Raw genomic sequence first — 23,736 nt, 5'->3', positions numbered from 1 at the left:
ACTCAGAGATCGGCTTTTCTCGTACTTCCGCAGTGCAGCAATTATCCAAGAGATTAAGGTCAGGGCTCCTGGAAATATTTAACAAGTCGGATATTTCATGGCCATTTAACGAAGGGGTGCTACTATACAACAGTAACCCCGATGGGGTGGCACCCGCTGAAGCTTGAAACTGCTCCAAAGACTCCACTTTAGCTGGGCTTACGTAGCGTCCCCAAAGTTCCAGGTCATTAGATAGTGCAGATAAGTCACCCCCCGGCCTATCATTCATAGGTGACTGAGGGATCGGTGGTATATGCACTGGATCACCTACGGTCATCATTTTCCCCTCTGTGGAGTCCCGTAAGGTAGACCCCCCTACATTTGATTGTGGGGCCCCATGCTGTGCCAGAGGCGGTTGGGGGTCTATGATGGCTGGTGAGTGAGATTCCCGAGCTTTAGTATCTGATCTTTCTGGCATGACCAGTTTGGATTTTTTTTGACCAGCTAGATCCCAAAGTTCAGGTAGTTGGCATTGACCTTTCAACGGTGGGTTATTCACTGATTTGTTTCTTGTGCGGGAGGTAGTTATTTTTCGGCCAGGTTTTTCTCCCACTACCCTTCCTGAACGTAGGGTTTTAGACATATTCCACACTATTTTCCACAGTAATAGACTGACCGGCCAAGTAAGTCCGAGATACAGTATAGCTATGACAGTACACAGATCAATCACAAACCTACGAAAGCGGACACAAGTTCAATGTGGCAGTAAGAAAATGTAAATGACCGGGCCCAGCCCAGCCTACCTCGGTCACTGAGGGCCACAGAGGGCCCGGCGTCGCCCGCGCGCGTCCCGCGATGCGCGGTCTTCCAGCGATAATGAAGGCAGGTGAGAGGGGCGTGGCGGCGAGATGTAGCTGGCCAGTAATCAGTTCTCAATTCTCAGAGGGGTGCCCTGGGCCCAGACCGCCCCCACCTCGTCCTCACTCGCGTTAGCTGTTATGTGGAGTGATGCACTGTGGGTATAGTAGTCCTCCCAGTGGGTGCACGTCGAGGTGACTTCCTGCAATGTGGTCACTTGTTCATCGCATCAACACTGCAGCGTTTTCCGCTAGGGAGGTTAGTTTTGTTTGTATTTGTGCCCCGCCGCTATCACTCTATGTGCCACTCCTCCTCTCAGCCCCTCTTAGCCGTAGAGCCGTGTAAACTGCTGTCCCACTGCTGCTGTGTAACTGAGCGAGCTGTAAGTGGTGGGTTACCTCAAGACGTTCCGTATTTTTGGAGGTTTTGCTGTCGGAAGCAGAAGTGGAGCTAGCTGAGCCGTTAACAGAGCAGAGGAGAGGAGAAGGCGCTGCCAGCAAAGAGGAAGGCGCCGCCCATAGAGGCTCACCAGGCGGTGCTCATCAACCAGAACAGCAGGCTGATAGGTGATGGGGTGAGCAAGCGAGCAAAAGCAATCGCCGTAAATGCCCTGCTCAAGCTCCAACCAGACTCCCCGAGTTCAGTACCGTACGTACGCTTTCGTTGCGCTCTGAGCTCCGTGCTCTGTGTTCCTGCTCTGTGAGCTCCGTGCGAGCTCCGTGAACAGCAAAGGGATTGAAGCTCCAAGCGGCCGCACCTCCTGCGAGCCGCTCCTCCTGCGAGCCGCACCAAACTGCCCCTTCTCAACTAAAGTGGGGGCGGGCAGTTCCCGAGCTTGATTTTTTCCTGTCTCCAGTTCTCAGACTCGGTGACCGGCGGCCGGCAGCCGCTACAGCCGCTCCTGCCTGCTTGCCACCCCGTCTCTGGCTCTGGCTCCGGCTTCAGTCGCGACAACCGGCAACCGCTCCTGCAGCTCGCTTGTTCGCTCGCTCGCTTGCTCGCTTGGACTGACCAACTATAGTGATAAGATTGGCGTGGGATTTTTCCCGAGACAGTACATCTTTATTTTTTGTTAGCAAGAAATAACTTGTGTAACAACAACTTCTTAAAGTAACAGTATCGACAATGATTGAGTGTAGGGACAGTGCTCCGTGTAGGATCCTGGCAAGCATACATGTTAACAGGACGTTCTGAATACCAAAAGCATCGGTGTTCACGAGAGGGAAACAGCAGCTCCTGGGTGGTTTCTAGAGCCCCCACAACCTTCCCACACCAACAGGTCAAAATAAGCTCTCCCTTTTCCGTATAGGGAGGAGCAAAGCTGAGAATCAACAGGGCTATTGGTGAAACACACTTTTCGCCGATAGGTTAGACAGCGGCGATTCTTCTCTCAGACAAAGGCGTCTCATGTAAGCATTCACAACAGCAGGATCTCCTCGAAATTAGATGTTTTTAGATACCTGCCTCATAGGCAGCTTCTAGCCAGAAACGTGCAGAAGTATCTGATTCAATGGCGCGCATAACATTTGCATGTAATACAATTAGTACCAGAAAACATGTTGTTTGTTCTAGGATATCAATAATCTCAGTGAAAGCAAATCTTCTAACAGCTTTCCTTACAATAGGCTAGTCAGTTCAGCTTGGCCGAGGTCTAACATACAAGTTGCATCTTTATGGCACTGTTGAACATCACTTAACTGGGCATTCCATAAAACACAGTCACCCCGATTCCAGTGATGGCATTCATCCACCTAAAAATATACATCGCGTACTTACACAGTAAAACCTATAGAACATGTGCGATTTGAAATAGGCGGAATAGCAGTCGGCACGTTTCTTCTTCCTTGCCCTGTTGTGAAGTGCATGCATCAATATAAACCACCTTTTAACATACAAAGTGCAGTCGCTTTCTGCCAATATAAGCATGAACTAGCCAGCTACTAGCCGCAACAGCAGCGGAGAATAAGGGATTCGGAATAATACATTTGAACAACCCCAACATGACCAATCCACGGAATTTCCCATCTGACTTGCGGGTAAGGTGTATCTCCCCCTCTGTATGTCGCTATCCATTCATTGCCCTTTAAGCAAGAGGCTGGCGGTTCAAAGTGCTCTTCCGCCATTTTGTGCCTCCTCCCCCAAGATTCTGCACAATCAGCACCATCATTTCCACATGCAATCCTCTATCATCTTTACAAATGGGTACAACACCCACTATCAGGTCCGCATGCCTTGTTTTCTTACCTCATGAGCTTCATTTTGACGGCTAAATTGGTTGAACGTCCGCGTCTAACTTATCTTTTGAAAGACTAGTGGTTACGCCATAGAAATTGAAGAAAGTGTGATCACGGATCAGTTGTAGAATAATTGGGGGGCCAACATGGAACATATTATAACGAACGGCGCACTCATCAGTTTCTCAGTGCTTCTGTGAAGTAACGAAACTGTGTGCTCAAATCCACACTTTTTGTTGATATATTCGTATGCTAAATATTTTTAACAGACGGGACAATGAATGATTTACTCCCGTCACCTCCAGTTTTTAGACGTTTTCTGCTCTTAAAATACTTGTACAGTACATTTATCCTAAGTTAGGGTTGCCACCAGACCGATTTTTGAAAAAAAGTTCCACCATCATCGTTATTTTACTGTTCAGACTGCGTAAAAATAGGAACATGTCCTAAAGCCTATATTTTTTTCTCCTCGTCGATACAGTTCAACAAGAAAACCAAGCGCTCACCATTCCCGCTGTTTATTTTTGCATCGCGCTTTCACTTTAAAGTGAAAGCTTCGATGCAGAAATAAACAGCGGTGCCCTCTCTCCTTTTGGGACGGCCCATCTGGACTGGATCGCAGAGCTTGTTTATCTAACACGCCTCCTTGCGATAAGAAACTGCTTCACGACAGAACGGAAAGCAGGCGAGCCAGTCCGGTTGGGCCGGCACAGAAAGTGAAAGGGAGGCAACCCAAACACCTGATTTCCAATGGCAGACCACCGTGTAACATAAATGGTGACGCTGGCCAATGGAAATAAGGGGCGGGGCTTCAAGACCTTTTCTCAAACTCTTTATTTACAATAAATTTCGCCGAGCGAGTTGCGCATGTGCGCAGCAAAGCTAGGCGAGACTTAAACATGTTATTAAGAAGAAGGGCAGTAAAACCATAAAGGATGCGGCTGGAGTTGAGAGGACTAGGACTGCGGCTGAGGTTTGATAACAGAGGCCAAGAAAGAAATTAAAGAAGGAAACGAAAAACGCTTTGTCTGGTCTCTCCAGTGGCTTAACTTCGTTTTGGAGGCAAATAACTGCCAATAGGACCATCCGGAGCATCCCTTCATCAAATAATGTTCTGCCATGTGGTTGTAATGGGGGTATGATGCAGGACCAGTGTCTTCAACTATTATAGACACTCAAAATGATGCTTCAAGTGCCATTCTGTATCTCATTACAAAACGTGCGGATTTTGATGCAATTCAACATTATGAAGACAGTCCTTCTTTCTGTGTTGGTAGTCAGCAAGTTTTCTTTTGAGGAGGCTTGCATTGAAGTTTTAGAATTGTGTAGAGTGTGTGGGTTGTAAATCTTAGTTCTGCTTGTGGAGAGATTTGATTTGTAAGGTGTTTTAGGCCATTTCTGTTCAGGAAGCACCGTCTCATTTTCTGAGAGTGCATTCAGGGCTTGTTGCCATTTCTTTTTTTCTGCTTTCTGTTGTTCACGTTTCTGAATAGTATTTTGTGAATTCTGGATATGATATGTCAATGATCACTACTTTTTAGAGGTTGAGGAAGTGTGCAGTATTATTGGGCCCCAATGTACAAGACCCTTTCTCCAATCAGGATGTGCAATTTTTACACTGACGGGTTTGCAAATATATATACTCAATTTCCGATACAACTTATGTACTGATAACCACATGGCAAATTGTACATTTGCAGGAGATCTCAAAATGACCTAATAAATATTAATTAGGCAGGTTGCAATTTGCAAGCCCCTGTCAGTTACAGTGAAACCAAGGATGGTGGCTTGCACGGGACCGCAGACCACCATTTGCTTTCCAAATCAGGAAACTTGTGTTTTTTAAGCAGCCCGTATCCATTGCAGGGAAAAATGCTGCTTTAAAACATTTGGCAGTGGTCCTAAGGACTGCCTGACACAATCACAGAGACCGCTTCCCCTTCAAACCCACTCCCTTTGAGGGGCTGGTGTCTAATCGATGGTTTGCATATAGAACTCCAGTCTTAAAGTGCTATGCTTGCCATTGTGACGCCCCTTTCAATGCCCTTTCCTTACTGAAGGAGTATCCAGTCACTTTAGGGTATTGTGATATAATGGAGTGAGTAGCTGGGACTGATCCCTCTATGTCAGAAATAAACAATTTGTCATGAACAAATGTAGCACCCTTGTTGGAATTAGTCTTTGCTGGGATTCATGTAAACTTTTTAGTTGATCTCATTGATGTTAAGAGAAAATTTAAAGACAGCAGGAATACAAATGGGGTGAAATGATGGGCACCCTTGTCCAGTTGCATGCTTTTATGCAAAGATGTTGAGGCCAGGCTGTTTACTTTAATTGTTTCCATAGCGGAGTCATACAGGGCCCTCGCTCCATTAGGAAATGATGGTCCCAGATCAAATTTGCTCATTGCTGCTACAAGGAATAACCGGCATACTCTGTAAAATGTCTTTTCGGCACAGGCATTGGTGGCAGCTGCAGAGACAGTTGTTTGTTCGACACTCAAGAGAACATGTGAGAGCAGGCTACTATTGTTACTGTAATATCTCCCCTTCAAATATTTTGAAAGGACTCAATTAAGGATTTGAGTGAAACAGTGACTTGTGAAGATGGTATTTTTTGCATAGATTTTACATTTTGAATTTAGCAGTTTGCTGGTGGTCGGTTATGTACATGGTTATGGGATTAATTCTATGTCTGTTTCCACTGATATGCCTGACACTTTCTCTTCAATCTTGAATTCTTTTAAAAGTGAGAGGATGATTCCTTTGGAACATGTTTGATTGTTGTTAGGTCGAGCCTGGCGGCAGCGCGCATGCACTGCTAGCTCTGCGAGGCTGTAGGGCATGCTGTAGTAGAGTATGCTATGGAAGCCTCGCCTTCTCTCCGCCCATATTTTTGGCTGGTGTCATTGTCCTTGGTAAATGCTGGCTTCCGATTGATAATAAGGCTGGTTAGACCCTCCTTGTTACCGCCCTGTCGCCATTTGTTACCTCCCATGAGGACTGGATCTTTTACTTGTGGCATTACACGGTCTCCTTCATAAGCACTATTTTTTTTTTATTTGCAGCGTGGTCCGCTTTCACTTTAGCGGCCACGCTTGTTTAATTAATTTGCCACGTGGGCCGGAAGGGAGCGTTTCTACTCACTAATCTAACAAGCATTTGCAATGCGCTGGGTCTCGCATTTACGCAAGTTTGAGCTATTGACATTGCAAATAAAAATGCCTTTTATTTTTGTTTTTGTTTTTAAAACATAAATAAAAGGCATTGTCATTTACAATGCCAATAGCTTGTGTTTTTTTTAAGCAGCACTGCCGCCCTGTAACACGTGCGCCTGCTTTCAATCACTTTAACCCGGCATCATCTTTTTCACCCACCCAAGTAAAATGGAATTAGAAAGGATTAGCGAATTGTCATGTGAATTTCAGGTAGCACATAATCATGTGCTAATGGGTTAGAACTAACAGCACATCTGTGTTACATGTCATCTGTACTAAAGCTACTAGACAGATTGTTTTCAAATGCCTGTTTTATTAACAACAACAACACCACTACCAATACCTCCACCACTACCACCACCAGTACCACCACCACCACTACCAGTATCACTACCTGTACCACCACTACCAGTACCACCACCACCACAACCACTACCACCACCAGTACCAATACCACCAGTACCAGTAGCACCACGAGTACCACCACCAGTACTACCACTACCACCACCAGTACCACCACCAATACCACCACCACCAGTACCACCACCAATACCACTACTACCACCACCAGTCCCGCCAGTACCACCACCTATACCACCACCAATACAAATGACACCACCACCACCTCAGCGCCTCTCTCTCACTAGTAATAGCGGGGCACTGTACGAGGACGGAGCTGCAGCCGAGACCATCCCTCCCTCCTTGCGCACCATAAAGCATAGCCCACCCTGCACCAGGAGGTAAAGCCAGGGCCCTACTACAGCTGGAGTGTTTATTAGGCCAAAGATAGCAATAACATTACGTAGTGCCACACTGCACACTCAAATCAAGGAGAGGGCAGGAAATAGCCCCCCCCCCCCTCCTGCTCTTCCTTCTGAGCCACGACAGTGTAATCACAGTGCGAAAGGTGTTGGAGCGCTTTGTTAGTGTTTATAGCTCAGGTCATATGTAACTCTCACTTTACACTTTGTGTCTGTGTAATTTACAACACTTACACATCTTCTTCACTTCACTATTTATCGCTACTTTGAAGATGTCGCAGGCCGGTCTCTGCCTCTGATATTTACAATCTAACCAGCGGTCGAGAAGGCCCTTTATTGCAATGCAATATGTCTCGCATTTGCGAGAGTCTAAGCTATTAGTATTGTAAATGACAATGCCTTCTACTTATGTTTTAAAACCCAAAACATAGATAAAAGGCATTGTCATTTATAATGGCTATAGCTCAAACTTGCGTGAATGTGAGTCCTATTGCATGGCAAATGCTTGTTTGTAAATTGAATTAGGAAGCACATCTCAGCTAGGGGCCTTATTAGCAGGGAGTGGTGATCCCTCGTATAATTTCAGCCTCTTGCATTGGTGCGTAGAGGCTATCCAACTCTATCTGCGGTAGTTTGGGCAAAAATGATCTATTTAGATATTGATATTTCTCATTGTGGATAGATAGTGTAGCTATCATGAGAATAAATGTGCATGAATTCCATTAGACTTTTAGGTATGTCTTTGTTGATTAATAGTTTGCATTTGTTTAGCTTGTAGAAATGTATTGTGTTATTTTTAAAATTTAGGACATTTGATAGAGGCGACATGATTTGTTTGTATTGCTGAAGGAGGTCTCAGATTTATCTTACGGCCAGCATTCAGCTTTTTTACTCTGCAGTATAATGTAATTCTATTTCAGAGATTTGACCACGTAGAAGTGATAACTGTTCAGAATGCCAAATGGTTTGTTTGGGTATCTTTGGCTTGTTGAGAGACCTAAGCTGAATACCTCTTGTCTAATTTTCTCTGGGTTCTACTTACAAAGCTAGTCCCAATGGCTGCTTTCACTTAATACCACAATATGCATTGCAATACATTAACAGAATTTTCCATGGAGGAGGTCCTGAGCCACCTTCATCAAATTCCAAGAATCGTCCAGTATATCAAGATTTCTCTTCCAGAGCTTGTCATTAAGCATGAATCTGCTAATGTCTAGCCGCAACCCTAAAAAAGCCTAGCCTGAGATAGAGATTGGTTCAGAAGGGTGAGTCAAATTAACCTAGAGGAGGGTGATCTGTTATCTAAGTTTGTCTCGTGTAGACACAGACAGCGCTGCCGAACAAAGTACCTGTTTGGCTGGGGAAATTGTTTTCTGAACTAAATGTCCGAATGTGCGATAGAGATTGGTTCAGAAGGGTGAGTCAAATTAACCTAGAGGAGGGTGATCTGTTAAATACTGTATTTGAGTATATATGGTGTGGAAAAGAAACTAATGGAAAGTCATTTACTATTGTATTGTGTGTCCTCCACAGACGCACGCTCACACACACACACACACAAACACCTTTGAGTGATATGTGTTCACAAAGTCTTCAGAGATCTGAATTTTTGTATTGATTTCCAAATATAGTTTGGAGGACAAGATTATAATTCCCACCTGCAGATGTTTAGTTATGAAAAATTGCATTAAAGTCTTTTCTGTACTCTTCCATAAATCTGGGGATTCTGCAATTAAGCATTTGATAGTCATATGAGAGGAAAATCTCCTTGAGGAATGTAAGTGGGTAAGAAGCCATAACTCCTCTTGGTCAGTTTTATAGGAATCCTCTTTGGCCTAAGCTTGTCTTTACCATTATTACCCCATTTATTATTTCTTTTTGCTTGAGGTTTCTGAAAAGAGCAAACCATGAAGCCATTCTTGCTGTCGTTTTCTATATTTGTTAGTTAATTCTGGTTTCTTCTTACAGGACAATGTCACCTTTAAAATGTTTACAACAATCCACAGTTTTAAATTTGATAGGATACTGGAGGCTTTTAATGTTGAGAAAAAATACCTTAAACTAAGTCATCAGTTACGCGGTATGAGTAGGCTAGTAGATAGGAGTATTTATTCTGAAAGGGGGCACAGTTGGTTTTTAGCAAGCTGTAAAATCCAGATTAGTTATCCATCTCCACCTGTAGGACCATCTTCCCACGAGCTCCACAAAAGTCTGTAAAGAAGGAGAAAAATAATGAGAGACCTGGAAAGATAGTATGTAAAAGGCAACTGATATAAATCATACAAATAAGTAATACGTCTACCCTAGATATCTCCCCCTTCCACTTCGTTGATAGTTTGTAATGCTTTGGTACAACATAACTAGGCACCAAATAAGAAACATCGATCCCCTTTGGACGCCACACCCTCCTGACCCCTTCGGGGCTTATTTTCTGCAATATGAGGATCCCAGCAGGCTCACAACAGCCACTGAAGTGTTCTCCAGAAGCAGATCAGTCAAGAATTGTGAGAAAATAAAGAGAACAGAAAACAACAGAATCTAATTAACGTCCTGAAATGTCAAAAGTTAACACTGACCACTCGCTCATCTTGAAGTGAGAATTATTTTTAAACTACTCTCATGCTATTTGACCATCCTCAGGCTCTATAATGGCATACCTAGCCAGAGTATTAGCACCATTAATTGTAATGCTTTATATTACTTTAATCCTAATACTAAAGGAGGAATTTCAGTGAAAAAAATAAATATATTATAATTTTTTTTATTAACTGAAAAAACAAGAGGGTAAGGTGACCTTATAGTTAGGTGACAGTCACACACAAAGTAACATTTTAAAAATGAAATTCACCAGTTATAGTTCAGTGAGCTAATTATAACTTGTGCCCCAGCCATTCAATGCTTATTACCTCCCATATTACGTCATTCATGAGATCCCTGATGACATCTCAGATAACATGACTGATGACGTCACTCATTACATCATCTAAGCTACTGCTTCTCAAATTATTCTATGCTAGATCATTTTGGATAACAAAGTAGGTAGTAAAGGGCCCACAAACATCTACAGCATAGACTGACTATATGAACCTGTATTTAATTGAAATAGTGTAGTACTGGAGACAAGTCTGATTCATTATGGTGAAAATTATATGGTGCTCGGTTTAACTACCAGTAACGTTTTAAGAGGAAACAGTACTTCATTTAAACAAATTGGAGACTGAGGCTTAAATCAATGTCATATTGGCAAAATAAGAGAGAAAAACTAAAGCTTATCCTTACAGTATGTTACACTTCGGTACATTATTCACATGTGGATTCCTGTGCACATGCTGATGTTAAAAAGTTGTCATGTAGTGCGATTAGCAATTCCTGCATAAACTAGAGATTTATAAGGTGCAGATTTTCCTTTTCAAAAGTTGAATTATGAGACATTATACTTTCCTGAAGAATTTATAACATATGGGTGACCCACGCAAATGGTCCCAGTCGCATTATGAGTGTAAGTGTTCTTCTAATGATATATGCCATTCTGTTCAATTCAGGAATACGTGAAAGGTATTACTGTACAGACACAATTATGCAAGGTTGTGCGTTGGACCTGTTTCTGCATGTCTTGTCTTTGGCTAATGCATAGATGGAAAACTGTTGACTTAAAAATCTATTCCAAATGAGGTATTTAATGAGTGCATCTCATTAAGGAAAATAATGACCAAACACTCTTTTGAATGGTAGTCAAGATTTATTATATTGCGTACTGCATTATTGTCTACAGAGACATTACTAGGGTTATTCACAAAGGTAACTTACACTCGTGAGCAATTTACATATGTAAGTGTAGTCTTACAGAAATTGCTGATCGTATTAATGTCTAAAGAGACATTATATGGCTTATGAACCTGAGTACCTGTAAAAATGTTCATAATATCTCTGAAATGTGGGAGACTTCACAGCTATGCTTCATGTCCTGCATGTTGCGAAAGGTTACTCCAATTAGCACTTCAAAGGAGATCTCAAATTGGGGTTCAGTGTAGCTTATTTAATACCTTCCAGTATGGAAAGTGTATCGCAAACTCTTACATTCATTGAGTGATGTAATAAATGATGTAATTTAACATGTCAATAATGATGCAGTACGTGAGGTCATAAGCAGTGCATAGTGCTCACGAGTTATATTTAGCTGACTGAATTATAACTGGCCAGCTTCAGTAGTTTTTAAATTTTTTTTTAATGTTTGTTATCAATTGTCTGTGTGCACCAGTGGGTTGACTGCAGAACCTGGCCCTGTGCCCAACCCCCCGCCGGTGGCCAGCCTACCATGTCCAAATGATCCTCCACTGCACATGGCTGGAGAATTGGCAGGTGGGAACTTGGGTACAGCACTCACAGGTGGCAAACTTTGGCAGTGCGTGGCGTCCTGTGGGGTGGGGTGTCCCTCTGGTTCTCTCCCCCCCCTACTCTGCTATTTTATATGTGTTTTTTATCCGAACATAAGGACTCAGGATCGCGGCCTATATCCTCTAATGGCGGCTGCAAGATTTTTGTTCACAGTGCTGCTCAGTCCTGCGGTACTAATTTGTCTGACAGAGAACCTAAAAGCAATCCATGCTGATGTTTTTGTTTTTTTTGTTTTTTTGGTTAATGCAGATTTGATCCTGATAGGTTTGACGATGAGTCTGCCCGGAAAAGCCTTTCATTGCTCGGCTTCATGGGGAGTCAGGAGTGCCCTGAGTTGAGGTAAGCAAACAGAATGTTATCCAGACCAAGTGGGTCTATTTTGCACAAATTTTCACCAGTGACATCTGCACAAGCTAACAATTTCTAAAGCCTCATTTACAGTGACTGTTCATTGGCAAAGAATTATTTAGCACATCTAACCTGGAGTTAGTTTACTTGTATATTTGAGGGACCGCTGGTATGTGAATGAATGTGCAGAGTGTAGATTAGGTCTTTGGAGCAGCAGATAATCATGAGTTTCCATTATAGAATGTGGAAACTAATTCTCTTTGGAAGAAAGAGGTCAGTCATATTTGAGTTCAAGTCTAGGAAAATGTCCAGGTTAAGGCACAGGTCAGTCTAACCTGTTGGAGAATTTTCTGGAGGTGGAATTATTAAGTGGTCCAGGGTTTTCCTGCCTGAGGCCACTACTTGCAGCCACTTTCATGGTGACCATTGGATGGTCCATGACTCCTGGTTCAGGTCTGAACTAGTAGTCACTCACTGGGCTAGCGAATCATCACTTGTGAGAGGTAAAATATGAAAGCCACAGCTTCACTGTGATTTAGCGGGATCCTAATTAGTGTCAATCCCTCAATAGGCTCCTAACGACTAGCTAAGAATTAGCAGCAGGTAGAATGGGTGGATGAAAGGTGAAGGCTAACTTCTACCTGTTAATTGGCAGCAAGGTATTGCTTAGATAAACTCTGGGACCTTCTGGTTACAAATTGATATTCTTCCCTGGGCTTTCAGCATGTCTGGTAACTACAAGCATTTCGATATTGCATTCTGAAACTCTTTAGGCCCTCGGCCCGCCAGGGAAGCTTTGAGTGATGCCCCTTTTTGTTTGAATCTTTTCCCAGATTCTATGGCAGGTCGGAAAGAGAAAGCCCCTTCAGTGTGCAGGACCTTGCCTCTTGCTGTGCTGATTTTTGTGTTAACTCTGAAAGATATTTGCAAACATCAGGAGGTGTTTTCAAGATAAAGGAGCTCCACCTCCCACCCCCAAAAAACATGCTGCGCTTTGCTCTTACGCTGTGTAGTGATTAGCATGTTTTGCGGGGGCAGTAACTCCTATACTTTGTTTCCTTCATAGTCGCAATAAAGGAAAGGTAAACAAGCCTGCTGCATTCAGAAATATTTCTGAAGCTTTCAGCCAGTCATGTGGCATTTTTCCAGCTAACCCTTTATTAATCTATTGTATAACATCTGCAGAATTTTGTATCGAAGGACTTGTTTCCTAATTTTGAATTTTCCTGATCTTTATAAGCAGGGCGCGCAACATTTATCAGAAACTTAGGCTTGATCTGTTTACGGCTAAGCAATGTACAAAAACTGAAAAAGGGACCCAATATTACGTACCTGGCGAAGCTTATACAGTTCTGTGTGGCTATCGTTTTTATTTTCATGGAATTCCTTATGGAACTTTCCAAGGTAAATGGTAATTCTTTATATATCTGCCCCACGTTAGCATGCTGCACCCGATTTGGCAAAATCCAAGCCTGCTGAATTTTGGTTGCGGAAAGGTTGGTGCCGATTTTGTTAATGGGGGCAAAATTACAAGGGTGACAAAAAGGTTGTTGGCGCACAAATTTATCTTAAAATCTAGCTCATGAAGCACGCCAACTACTAGGATCGGGAACGGTGTAGTCCCTAGATGGACTTTGGTGCTCCCCGATTGGATCTGTCGCTATGCCTATATATATTATGTTCAATAATAAGTGCTGAAACATTCTTGTAAGAATGACAGACAAGCGTTGTCGTTTTAAAGTTTAATATAAAGAATAGGCAATTACCTTAAACATGTCTTAAGCAAGTTTAGCAGCAAACCGAACAAATCACTAGTACAAAGAACTCAGTACAGTTCTAAGTGAAATCCGGCAAAGATTCACCTTCTGTAAGTGGGAGAAAAAGGGACTCTGTGGTACAGAAATCTACATGTCCTTTTATAGGACTTTAGACAAAGTCATTCATACATTCTACACAGATACATGGTTCTCAGAATATGCCCCAGTAGGGAACAAGTATCAAGAAACATAGAAACATTTTACTGCAAAATATTTATCCATTCATAAAGTTTAATATAGCGCGACCATTACCCTTGCGGCTATCTGAGTGATTTACAGTGTGTAATGAGATAGGGAGTATAAAGAACATTATTATCATCAAGGACGGAACACGTTATGATAGAAGCCTCAAGAGAGACCACCACTGGCTCTATGACATACAAAAAATGTTTTTTAAACATGCGAGGGATAAGCATGCATGCATGACTAAGGGGGCACATTGTGTTCAGGAGTGGAGATTGAGGATTCTATGGTAAAAATGTGTTTATCAGTATCACTTTAACTTCTTTCTTGAATGAAGCAGTTGAGGGGTCAGTTTGATTTCAGGGGGTAGGGCATTCCAGATTCTCGAGACAATGCCTGAGAATGTTCAGTTATATGTTTTCTTTTTATAGAATTTCAGTTGTTTTAACTGTAGGGTGCAGTTGCCGCAAAAGCTCTACAGCCACTCAAAGGTTCCAATTTTTGTGCAAGATATCTCGGGGTGTTGAAGTGTATAGCTTCTTGGGTCATGCAAGTGATTTTTAAGTGAATCTATGCCTCAAGTAGGAGCCAGTTTAAAGATTTCATATCAGGAGTGATGAGTGTTTCTTTTAGATCCTGTGATGAGTCTCAAGAGAGGCCCTTAGTGGCGCCAGTTTACATCTGGGAAGATTGCAGAGAGTTGTACTTCCATAGTCCAATCTAGGAACCGTTCGGGCTTGAACAGCCGACTTGAAGTCCTCACGGGCAAGGAAGAGTTTAATTTTCCTTAATATTTTCATGTGGAAGTTTGCTCCTTTGGTAATAGAGCTGATGTGCCCCTGCATGTTCAGATTCTTGTTGAGCTTTGTTCCCAGAGATCTCGTTGAATCTATGATGTGTGGTAAGCAGTTAAAAGCTGTTCGTTTTTTCATCCATTCTGCTATGTCCGGTGGGTGTTTGTGTGGTAGCAAAAGGAGGAATTCTGTTTTAAGATCATTTATTTTAAGGTGGTTACAGGTTAGACAGTTTTTGTTTTGTAAGGTTATGTTGAGATCAATGTTCCCTCTAATGTTTTTCCTCTGTGCGCTGCAAACAAGACTATGTGCACCAAGCAACTGATCGTGCATTCGAGTTCTTTGTTCAGCAATATAAATCTGTGGCAATCACCACTCCAAACAATGAATGCGGAACAGGTGCATTACCCACACACATAGTTCTATTTAATAAGGTCTTGAGCCAGTTTTACAATGTAGATACACACCCTTGTGACATGAATTGTTTACTCCTTTCGCATCTACGCCCTAGATGTAGAAAAGGACAGGACACAGAAGGTGCTACCATTATATGTATTAACTGAAAAGCAGGGTTAATGCAAGCAGTCAGAAGAATGAGGCAGTTGTTATTGTGCTTGAACCGAGATCCAGGCTGGACCAAGTGAAATATGCTAAACAAAATCCCAGTGTTATTCGCCAACACCCGAGCATATTGAGCAGGGCCCATGGGTTTTCTGCTTTCGGTTCTGAGCAGGATTCTGCAGGCAGTGAAGGGGCTTTCTTATTTACAATTTAGGTTTGCCCAAAACAAAGGCCTCCTTTAAAGGGTCAACAGCCATACTTTTATTTTAAAAAATTATCCTGCAGCCTAATACCTAGATTCCTACACAATGGAGGGTAAACAAAAGCACACAGGTATCACTTTACAGGTCAAGTACTTGAAAGAAACATTTGAGCAGGTTTTTGATTTTGTTTACCCTTCCTATATAAGCTGCATGCATGTACTCGAAGGAGGTAGGTCTATGTTAGGAGTGCATAACTGGGAGAAACAAAAAGTATGGATTTAAAATGTAGTGGGGCTGTCTGTAGTCATATAAATGTATTACTAAGTAAAGGAATCATTTTCAGCAGCACTATACAACAATTTGAGAAAGATAACAATACACCTTGTGCTTTACAGGAGATGCAGCATTATGAGTAAAAACAGGACCTAGAAAAAAGACAGATCTCTCCAGCAACTGCATTAACACCCAGAGTTACCGACCATCCGTATTATCCCCTGAAATTTCCAGCGCACACAAATATATCTTCAGAGGGTGTCCTTAACCCATAAGATATTTTAAAATGCAGTCTTTGCAGTCATTTAAACCAGAAAATATTTACTGTCACATTTGTCCTCGTTGCCATTTATTTGCTGCAGAGTTTTAAAAAAGTAAATGTATAAGTTGACAGGCAAACTCTGGTTTGCATTACTCCGTTCGTCGTGACTGCAACCCCCTTTCTATTGTCACGCCTTGACCACCAATTTATGAGTTTGCACATCATTGATGTCTCTGTAGTGGGTTCTTGGTGAATTGGCAAAAAAGTGCATGTGATTCTAAGATCACCACTCACTGGAAAAAAGCCCAACAGAGACATTCATTCACCTAACTGGCCAAATTCTAACAGCATCGTATGTAAAGGGCTGCACTCTTACTTGTACGAGCTGACCCTTGAAAATATTTTAAATATATTCTTATATGTTTGTTGAATAGTTTACAAGGTTGCATTCAATATTCAAGTAGTGTATTTCTTTAATATGTGGAAGTGTTTCCCTTTAATACATCCAAAATATTTGGAAAGTATTTATTAAAAGTGAGTGGTTTTAAACATGAACTGCCAAACAGTCTATCACATAACATGTGCAGCAATACTTCTGTGGATGAAATGCAGGCCAGTTCCACGACAAAAAAATAGAAATATGCTGTCTGCAATACTTTCTTTCCTGCGTTGTGGCCCCAAATGTTGCTAGTTTTTGTCCGTTTTTTATAGTGTGAACGTGGCACAAGGGCACTGGAGCCCTTTGCATGAGCACCAGTTGCATTATACAAAGACTCATTAAGATTTATTTTTAAGATATGGGGAGATTAAGTGATTTGTCCAGAATCACAGTATCAGTGGTGGCTGGTGACATTTGAAAGTGGTGAGGCGTAAACGTTGGGCATGACTTTTATATAGCGAGCGATGTGAACAAGTTCAATGGACAATCCTGGAGTCCAAGGTGAGTCCCTCTCCGGAGAAAGAAATGAAAAAAGATTGGCAAATGGTGCATTTTAAAGCAAATGAACGTAGTGATAAAGCAAGGTTAATACAGCATTGGTAACGTATAGTCTTGAAATATTAAACACATTAAGAACTGCCCATATCTTCCTGCATTAATATGTTCAACAGTTACTTTAATGTGTAAATTGTACAGCATGACAACTTTAGCTTTTTTTAAACGTATGCTTGCCCAGTGTCTTGCACTGCATGCAGCATTAACTTTGGAAAAATATGCTCTAACCAGACTTCAAGAAGCACCCGCAGCTGCGGGCTGCAAACAGTCATAATGAAGTATGTGCAGACAGGTCTTTAAGTGAGATGAGAAAAGTGGGGGCTCTCTAGAAAGGAGTATGTCAAATATATTTCTTTGATTCCCATAGTGTGCCACCTGACCGGTATTTTGGTTTCTCTCTGAGATGTAATTCTATCCAGGTAAATGACACAACAACTGGCATACACCTAAAGCCTGTCAGTATGATTGTCTTTTTTAATAGATGTTAGCTGTTTTAGATAAATGAGTAACAACAATGATTTGTTATAAACAATTAGTATTGGAAATGTTTCAATTCTGAAACTGTAAGTCTGTGAATTAAATATTATTGAAGCCTGTGGTAGGAGTTTTGGCCTTCAGTTATGTGTGCTTTATGATAAATATGTATCCTCTTTTTTTCTATATATGTTGTCCATCTGCACTTTAAACCACCTCTCTTTCCTCTGGAGCATCCTCTTTTCACTCTTCCCCCAATGGACTTCCTCGCATCGCTGTCACTTCACCGCCCCAAACATGCACTGCACTCCATCAAATTTAAGCACTTTAATTTATCTTACTTTTGCCCTACAAATATTTTGATTTTGTGTACCCCCCTTCTCACACACATCCACAGAATTTCAGTTGCAAATGGAATACATAAACATTGTTCTGTGTGCTCTGCAGATAGGCCAACCCACTGACACGCACTTTGTATGGCTTCAGCCTTAGGACCTGCACGATCAATCAAAGCCTCTCATAAACACCTGACATGGCTCAAGCCTCAAAGTATGCACAGGAAAAAATACAGATGAACAACAAAATCATAAAATAGCGAACTCTCTGGGAATGCAAGTTTAAGTAAAGCATATAAAATAAGACCAAAAAAAAAACAATCTTTGGATTCGAACCCACCACCTGTGCTTCAGAGTCAGCAGTGTTACCATTGCACCAAGCCGCCTTTCTGAGAGACTAATTGGCTCCTAACATTAACAGAGCAAGCAGCAAATGCAGAAACTGTGAGCTCTTTAATCTGCAGCGTGTCAATGGCAGAACAGCTGCTCTTTCTTCCGATCTCACAAATGCGCTGCCACTGCTCTTCACATTTTGCCCATATAAATTTACATATAAAGTTGAGGAACGGACTTTTGGTGTTGTGTGCGCTTTTCAAGTGTGTGTGTGCGCTGAAGGAAAGCCTGGTGCGCGCATGTTAGAGAGAACTATGGTTGAGATCCCGAATATCTTCGGGGGAAGAGATTATCTGAAAGAGATAGATTCCTTACCTTAGAATATCCCCAGGCGTCAGACTGGATCCGGAAAGTTTTTCGTCAGCAGTACTCCTGCGCGTCGGTAGGCGTCGTCGTACGGCTCCGCGTACGTCGCTGGCATTGTAGTCCCCGAGATGACATTGCTGGAGCTACTTAGATGCGCGCATGCGCGCTAAAGTCAGTTCTTTCTCTTTCCGCGCCAGCAAGTGCTGATCCGGAGAGAGCGGTACCCCCAGTCATTTTTTGACTGAGTTTTTGGGACTTTTTGTCTCTGTTTTCAAGTATATATCACTCTAGAGGTGCATAGGGATGCCCGGTTTTAAGTCCTGTACTGCCTGTCCCCGCACGATGTCGGTGACGGACACGCACCGTGAGTGTCTCTACTGCCTTGGGCGCGACCACGACTCCGGGTCGTGCCCCCACTGCCAGGCCATGGCTTCCTGTCAGCCATGGTGCATGTCTTCGGAATGTCCGGCCCCGCCGGTTCGCTGCCCGCTCTGGCCCCGCCGTCGACCCCGTGGATCCAGGCCTGGATCCCCGTCCATGCCGGTTGGCCCTGTACGACCTCCACCGGCATGGACAGCGACGGCGCTGGCTGCAGCCACGGTCAACGCCGTCCCCAGGTTCCTCCCCAGCGTGGAGCCGGTGCCGGAAGGGTGTCTACCGATGCCGATTCCGACGCAGTTTGGGAACATCTATCTCTATATCCACCGACGTCCATATGTTCTGCCTGTTCAGCAGGCTGTGGAGGAAGGGGAGGACTGGGAGGCGTCTGAGGACCCTCTTGCAGCTCAATGTGAGTTAGACCCGGACTGGGATGAGGATCCGGGGGATGCAGGTGACCAGGATTATGCACCGGAACGTGGCGCACTCTCTCCTTCTACTGTGGCTATGGAGGAGGGTGGTTCATATTCTATGGTGTTGCGTAGGGCAGCTGAGGCTCTCCACCTCGAGCTCCTGTGGCCGTCCGGACTAACCTCCTGACAGTGATGCTTCGGCCAGCTTCTGCTTCTACGGAGCCGCTGCTGCCCTTTAACGATGCACTCTCAAACTTTCTTTTGGGCACCTGGTCCAGGCCCAACACAAGAACGTGGCCTGATGCCATCGCCCGGCCCCGGGTGACCTCGTTTTCCTCTTCCAACACCCCACCCCGAGAGCTTGGTTGTCCAAGCCTCTGCATCCCCGAGCGCGTTCCCTTCTGCACCTCCGGACAGGGAATCCAAGGAACTGGGGCAGTTTGGGAAGAAAATGTTTTCTTCTGCCAGTTCAGGCCTGTGGTCTGTGAACACCTCATGTCTCTTGGGCCGTTATTCCCATTCTGTGTGGGATACGGTTGCGCAAGTGATGCCTCAGTGACCGGTGGAGGCTCGGACGATACTCTCCCAAGCTATTGCTGAAGGAGAAACGCAGCCAAGTTCACTATCCGTTGTGGTCTTGACACTGCAGACTCGCTGGGCAGGGTGATTTCAACGACAGTGGCGCAACGCCGTCATGACTGGCTGAGGATGACTGGCTTTTCTGGGGATGTCCAGATCACATTGGTGGACATGCCCTTTGATGGTACTCACCTGTTCAGCAATAAAGCAGATTGCGCGTGGGAACGTCTTAAGGACTCGCGGGCTACGGCCAAGTACTTAGGCCTTTCGATTACACGCACTCCATCCGCTTCTGCTTTTTCGCTCCTTTCGTGGCCATGGAAGGGGCACCCAAGCACGTTCGTCGCAAAGCCACAGGCATGCGCAGCAACAGTCTCAGCGCAGCCGTAGATGTGGGACCCGTAGAGACGGGTCACGGGGCCAGCGTGCAGGTCAGTCCACCACCCCCCCTGCTGCCCCTGCCTCCAATCCTTCCTAGTCTGGTGTTTCAGGCCCACCAGACGCCAGTAGGTGGCAGGATTCACCATCACCTCCACCACTGGTGCACCATCACATCGGACAGGTGTGTTCTGTAGCTTGTCTGAAGGGGCTACTCCCTCCAGCTATGCCACCTCAGTACCAACGCATGTCCGGGGATCACTTGGCACCTCTCCAGCAGGAAGTTATGGCCCTCTTGGCCAAGGGGGGGGCCATAGAGCGCGTTCCGATGCCAGAAGTAGGTCATGGTTGTTACTCCCACTACTTCTTGGTTCCAAAGAAGGACAAAGGCCTGCGTCCTATCTTGGCTCACACTTGCTCAGGTCTTGTCTGCCACAAGACTGATTGGTAGCGTTAGATCTGCAGGAGGCTTATTTCCATATCCCCGTCCTGCCGGCCCACCGGCGTTACCTGCGATTCATGGTAGGGCAGGAGCATTTTCAGTTTACCGTGCTCCCCTTTGGCCCTCGGGTGTTTACCAAAGTGCTCATCTGCGCAGATCAGGGGTATCAATCTTCCCCTATCTCGAGGACTGGTTGTTGAAGGTGGACTCGCCCCAAACAGTCGTCTCCCACCTCCAGACTATGGCCGACCTCCTGCATTTGCTGGGGTTCTCCATCAACGTGCCGAAGTCGCACCGGATTCCCTCTCAGAAGCTCCTCTTCATTGGAGCGGTTCTGGACACGGCGCAGTTTCGGGTCTATCCTCCCGAACAATGAGTCTGGGACATTCTGGCTATGATTCCGATCTTTCAGCCCTTGTCCCGGGTTTCGGTCAGGACGACCTTGAGGCTGCTGGGCCTCATGGCCTCCTGCATCCTGCTCACCAACCATGCCATATGGCATATACGGGCTCTGCAGTGGGACCTGAAGTTCCAGTGGGTGCAGCATCAGGGGAACCTGTCTGACTACGTCCAGATCTCGGAGGTCACTGCACAACAATTGCAGTGGTGGCTCACGGATCACCATTGGGTCAGTGGCAGATCCCTCTCCCTTCCCCAACCAGAGCACACAGTGGTGACGGATGCGTCCCTCCTGAGATGGGGCGGCCACATGGGAGAGGCGAAGATCAGAGGTGGAGTCTCGGCTCCATATCAACCGTCTGGAGCTTCGGGCGATCCTTCTTGCACTGAAGGTATTCCTTCCCTCTGTCAAGGGTGAGGTGGTGCAGGTGCTCACAGACAACAGTACCGCCATGTGGTACTGCAACAAACTAGGAGGGGTGGGGTCGTGGACCCTGTGTCAAGAGGCTCTGCGTCTCTGGACATGGCTGGAACGTCAAGGCATTTCCTTGACGGTTCAACACCTGGCAGGTACTTTGAAAGCCAGGACGGATGAACTCAGCCGCAGGTGCATGATGGATCACGAATGGCGTCTTCACTCGGGAAGTGGCGCAAGGTCTCTTTCAACAGTGAGGAGAGCCTTGGTTACATCTATTCGCCACTGAAGAGAACGCGCAATGTCGTCACTTCTGTGCGTTGGAATTTCGGTCTGTTGTACGCTTTTCCGCCTATACCAATTCTACCCAGAGTGCTGAAGAAGATCAGGCACGACCGGGCCCAAGTCATTCTTGTGCCCCCGGACTGGGCTCGAAGAGTTTGTTATCCCGAGCTACTCAGTATGAGCACTGATCCCCCAATCCGAATGCCTCTTCGGTAGGATCTTCTGTCGCAGCAGCAGGGGACTGTCCTCCACCCGAACCTGTCCAGCCTCCAACTACATGCGTGGAGATTGAGCGGCAACAGTTGATTCCGTTTGACTTACCTCCTGAAGTCTGTGATGTCATTCTGGCAGCCAGGCACCCCTCCACTAAATCGGTATACGGAACAAATTTGTGGTATGGATGAACAGCAAAGACTGTGGATCCCCTTTCTGTCCCTCTTTCAGAGGTCCTTTTGTTCCTTCTTTCTTTGGCCCGGCAGGGCTCTGCTCTGGGCACTATCAAGGGCTACCTTTCTACAATCTCTGCCTTTCTCAGGCTTCCTGATCAGCCCTCTCTTTTCAAGTCCCCTGTTAATAGATTTCTCAAAGGCATTACTCACCTTTTTCCTCCTATTCCGTTTGTGATGCTGCAGTGGGACTTAAATCTGGTACTTACCTTTTTGAGGTGCGCTCCTTTTGAGCCGCTTCATAACTGTCCTCTTCGTTTATTAACTTTGAAGAGTGCTTTCCTGGTTGCCATCACCTCCGCTAGGCGTGTGAGTGAGTTCCAGGCCCTTTCCTGTAAGCCTCCTTTTCTGTTGGTTCATCCTGACAAGGTTGTGCTTTGTACTCGTCCTTCCTTCTTGCCAAAGGTTGTTGTCACTGCCTTCCACATTGGGCAAACTATCACCTTGCCCACTTTTTTTCCGCCTCCGCACCCTTCCAGAGAGGAAGAGAGGCTTCACCGTCTGGACCCAAAACGTGCGCTTTCATTTTATGTGAATCGCATACAATAGTTCCGGGTGGTTGACCAGCTCTACTATGTAGCCGCCAAGAAAGGCCGGGCTGTACACAAGAGGACCATCTCCACTGGGTCGTCTTGTGTATCAAAGCCTGTTATTCTCTGGCTAAAAATGGGGTTGCCCGCCCATTCTACCATGGCGACACCAGCTACTACTGCATTGGGACTGGTGTCCCCCCTGCAAGACATATGTCAGGCAGCCACGTGGGCCTCGTTGCACACCTTTACTATGCATTATTGCCTTGATAGTCAATTCCGGAGAGACGGCTTCTTTGGCTGTTCTGTTCTCCTTGACTTTCTGGTGTGATCTTGATTCGCACACCCACCACAGGGGTTGGTATTGCTGGGGTATCTATTCTAAGGTAAGGAATCTATCACGGACGTGTCTCTTTCAGATGCACAAGTTACTTACTTGTGTAACAATATATCTGTAAGAGAAATTAGTTAGTGATAGATTCCTCACCGCCCCCCCCCCACCCTCCCCGTTCTGCGGACTGATTTCTAGGGTTAAGGTCATCCCTTTCAGGGCCCTAGTTTCAGTGCACCAGTGGTCAGTTTCTTGCATGGTTCTGCGTTCCTGGCACAGAAAGTCGTGTACAGAACTGATGTCAGCACGTGTGGGCGCGTCTAAGTAGCTCCAGCGACGTCATTTCGGCGACTACGATGCCAGCGACGTACGTGGAGCCATACGACGCCGCCTACCAACGCCTAGGAGTACTATTGACGAAAAACTTTCCGGATCCAGTCTGACACCTGGGGATATTCTAAGGTAAGGAATCTATCACTAACTAATGTCTCTTACAGATATATTGTTACACAAGTAAGTAACTTGTGCGTTAGGTACAGTTGGGTGTCGCCAGCATACATGTTATAGTGGATGTTAGATGAATTAAACAGTTCAGTTAAGAGATGATGGATTCCAATAATGAGATCCAAGGTCTCCTCCAAGTTGTGGGCTGGACTGCCACGGAATTGTGTCAAGTTAAAGTCAGACAGGAAGGATTTAGGGCAGTTGACAGCTGGGTCAGTAGGGTCATTCCAGTGGAGGTTCAAATCTCTG

General features: G+C 44.8%; 1 protein-coding gene across 5 annotated transcripts in view; it reads left to right on the top strand.

Annotated features, from left to right (window-relative positions):
* CYP20A1 (cytochrome P450 family 20 subfamily A member 1) overlaps nt 1-23,736 on the top strand; it is a 279,688-nt gene that overhangs the window by 206,509 nt on the left and 49,443 nt on the right. For 3 of the 5 annotated variants that reach the window (XR_014980004.1, XM_085648947.1, XM_085648945.1), the window contains exon 12: nt 11,694-11,783. Coding sequence is in view for 3 of the 5 variants with exons in the window: in XM_085648947.1 (XP_085505073.1) it covers nt 11,694-11,783 (90 nt within the window). In the remaining 2 variants the exon portion in view is untranslated. Of the gene's footprint in view, nt 1-11,693; nt 11,784-17,246; nt 17,299-23,736 lie in introns of all 5 variants that reach the window. The other 2 variants (XR_014980003.1, XM_085648946.1) reach the window with 1 other exon arrangement.

Source organism: Triturus cristatus, chromosome 3_2 (genome assembly GCF_964204655.1).
Source record: "Triturus cristatus chromosome 3_2, aTriCri1.1, whole genome shotgun sequence".
Classification (NCBI taxonomy): domain Eukaryota; kingdom Metazoa; phylum Chordata; class Amphibia; order Caudata; family Salamandridae; genus Triturus; species Triturus cristatus.
Note: the sequence above shows the minus strand (reverse complement) of the source record. Positions and strands in the feature narration are given on the sequence as shown.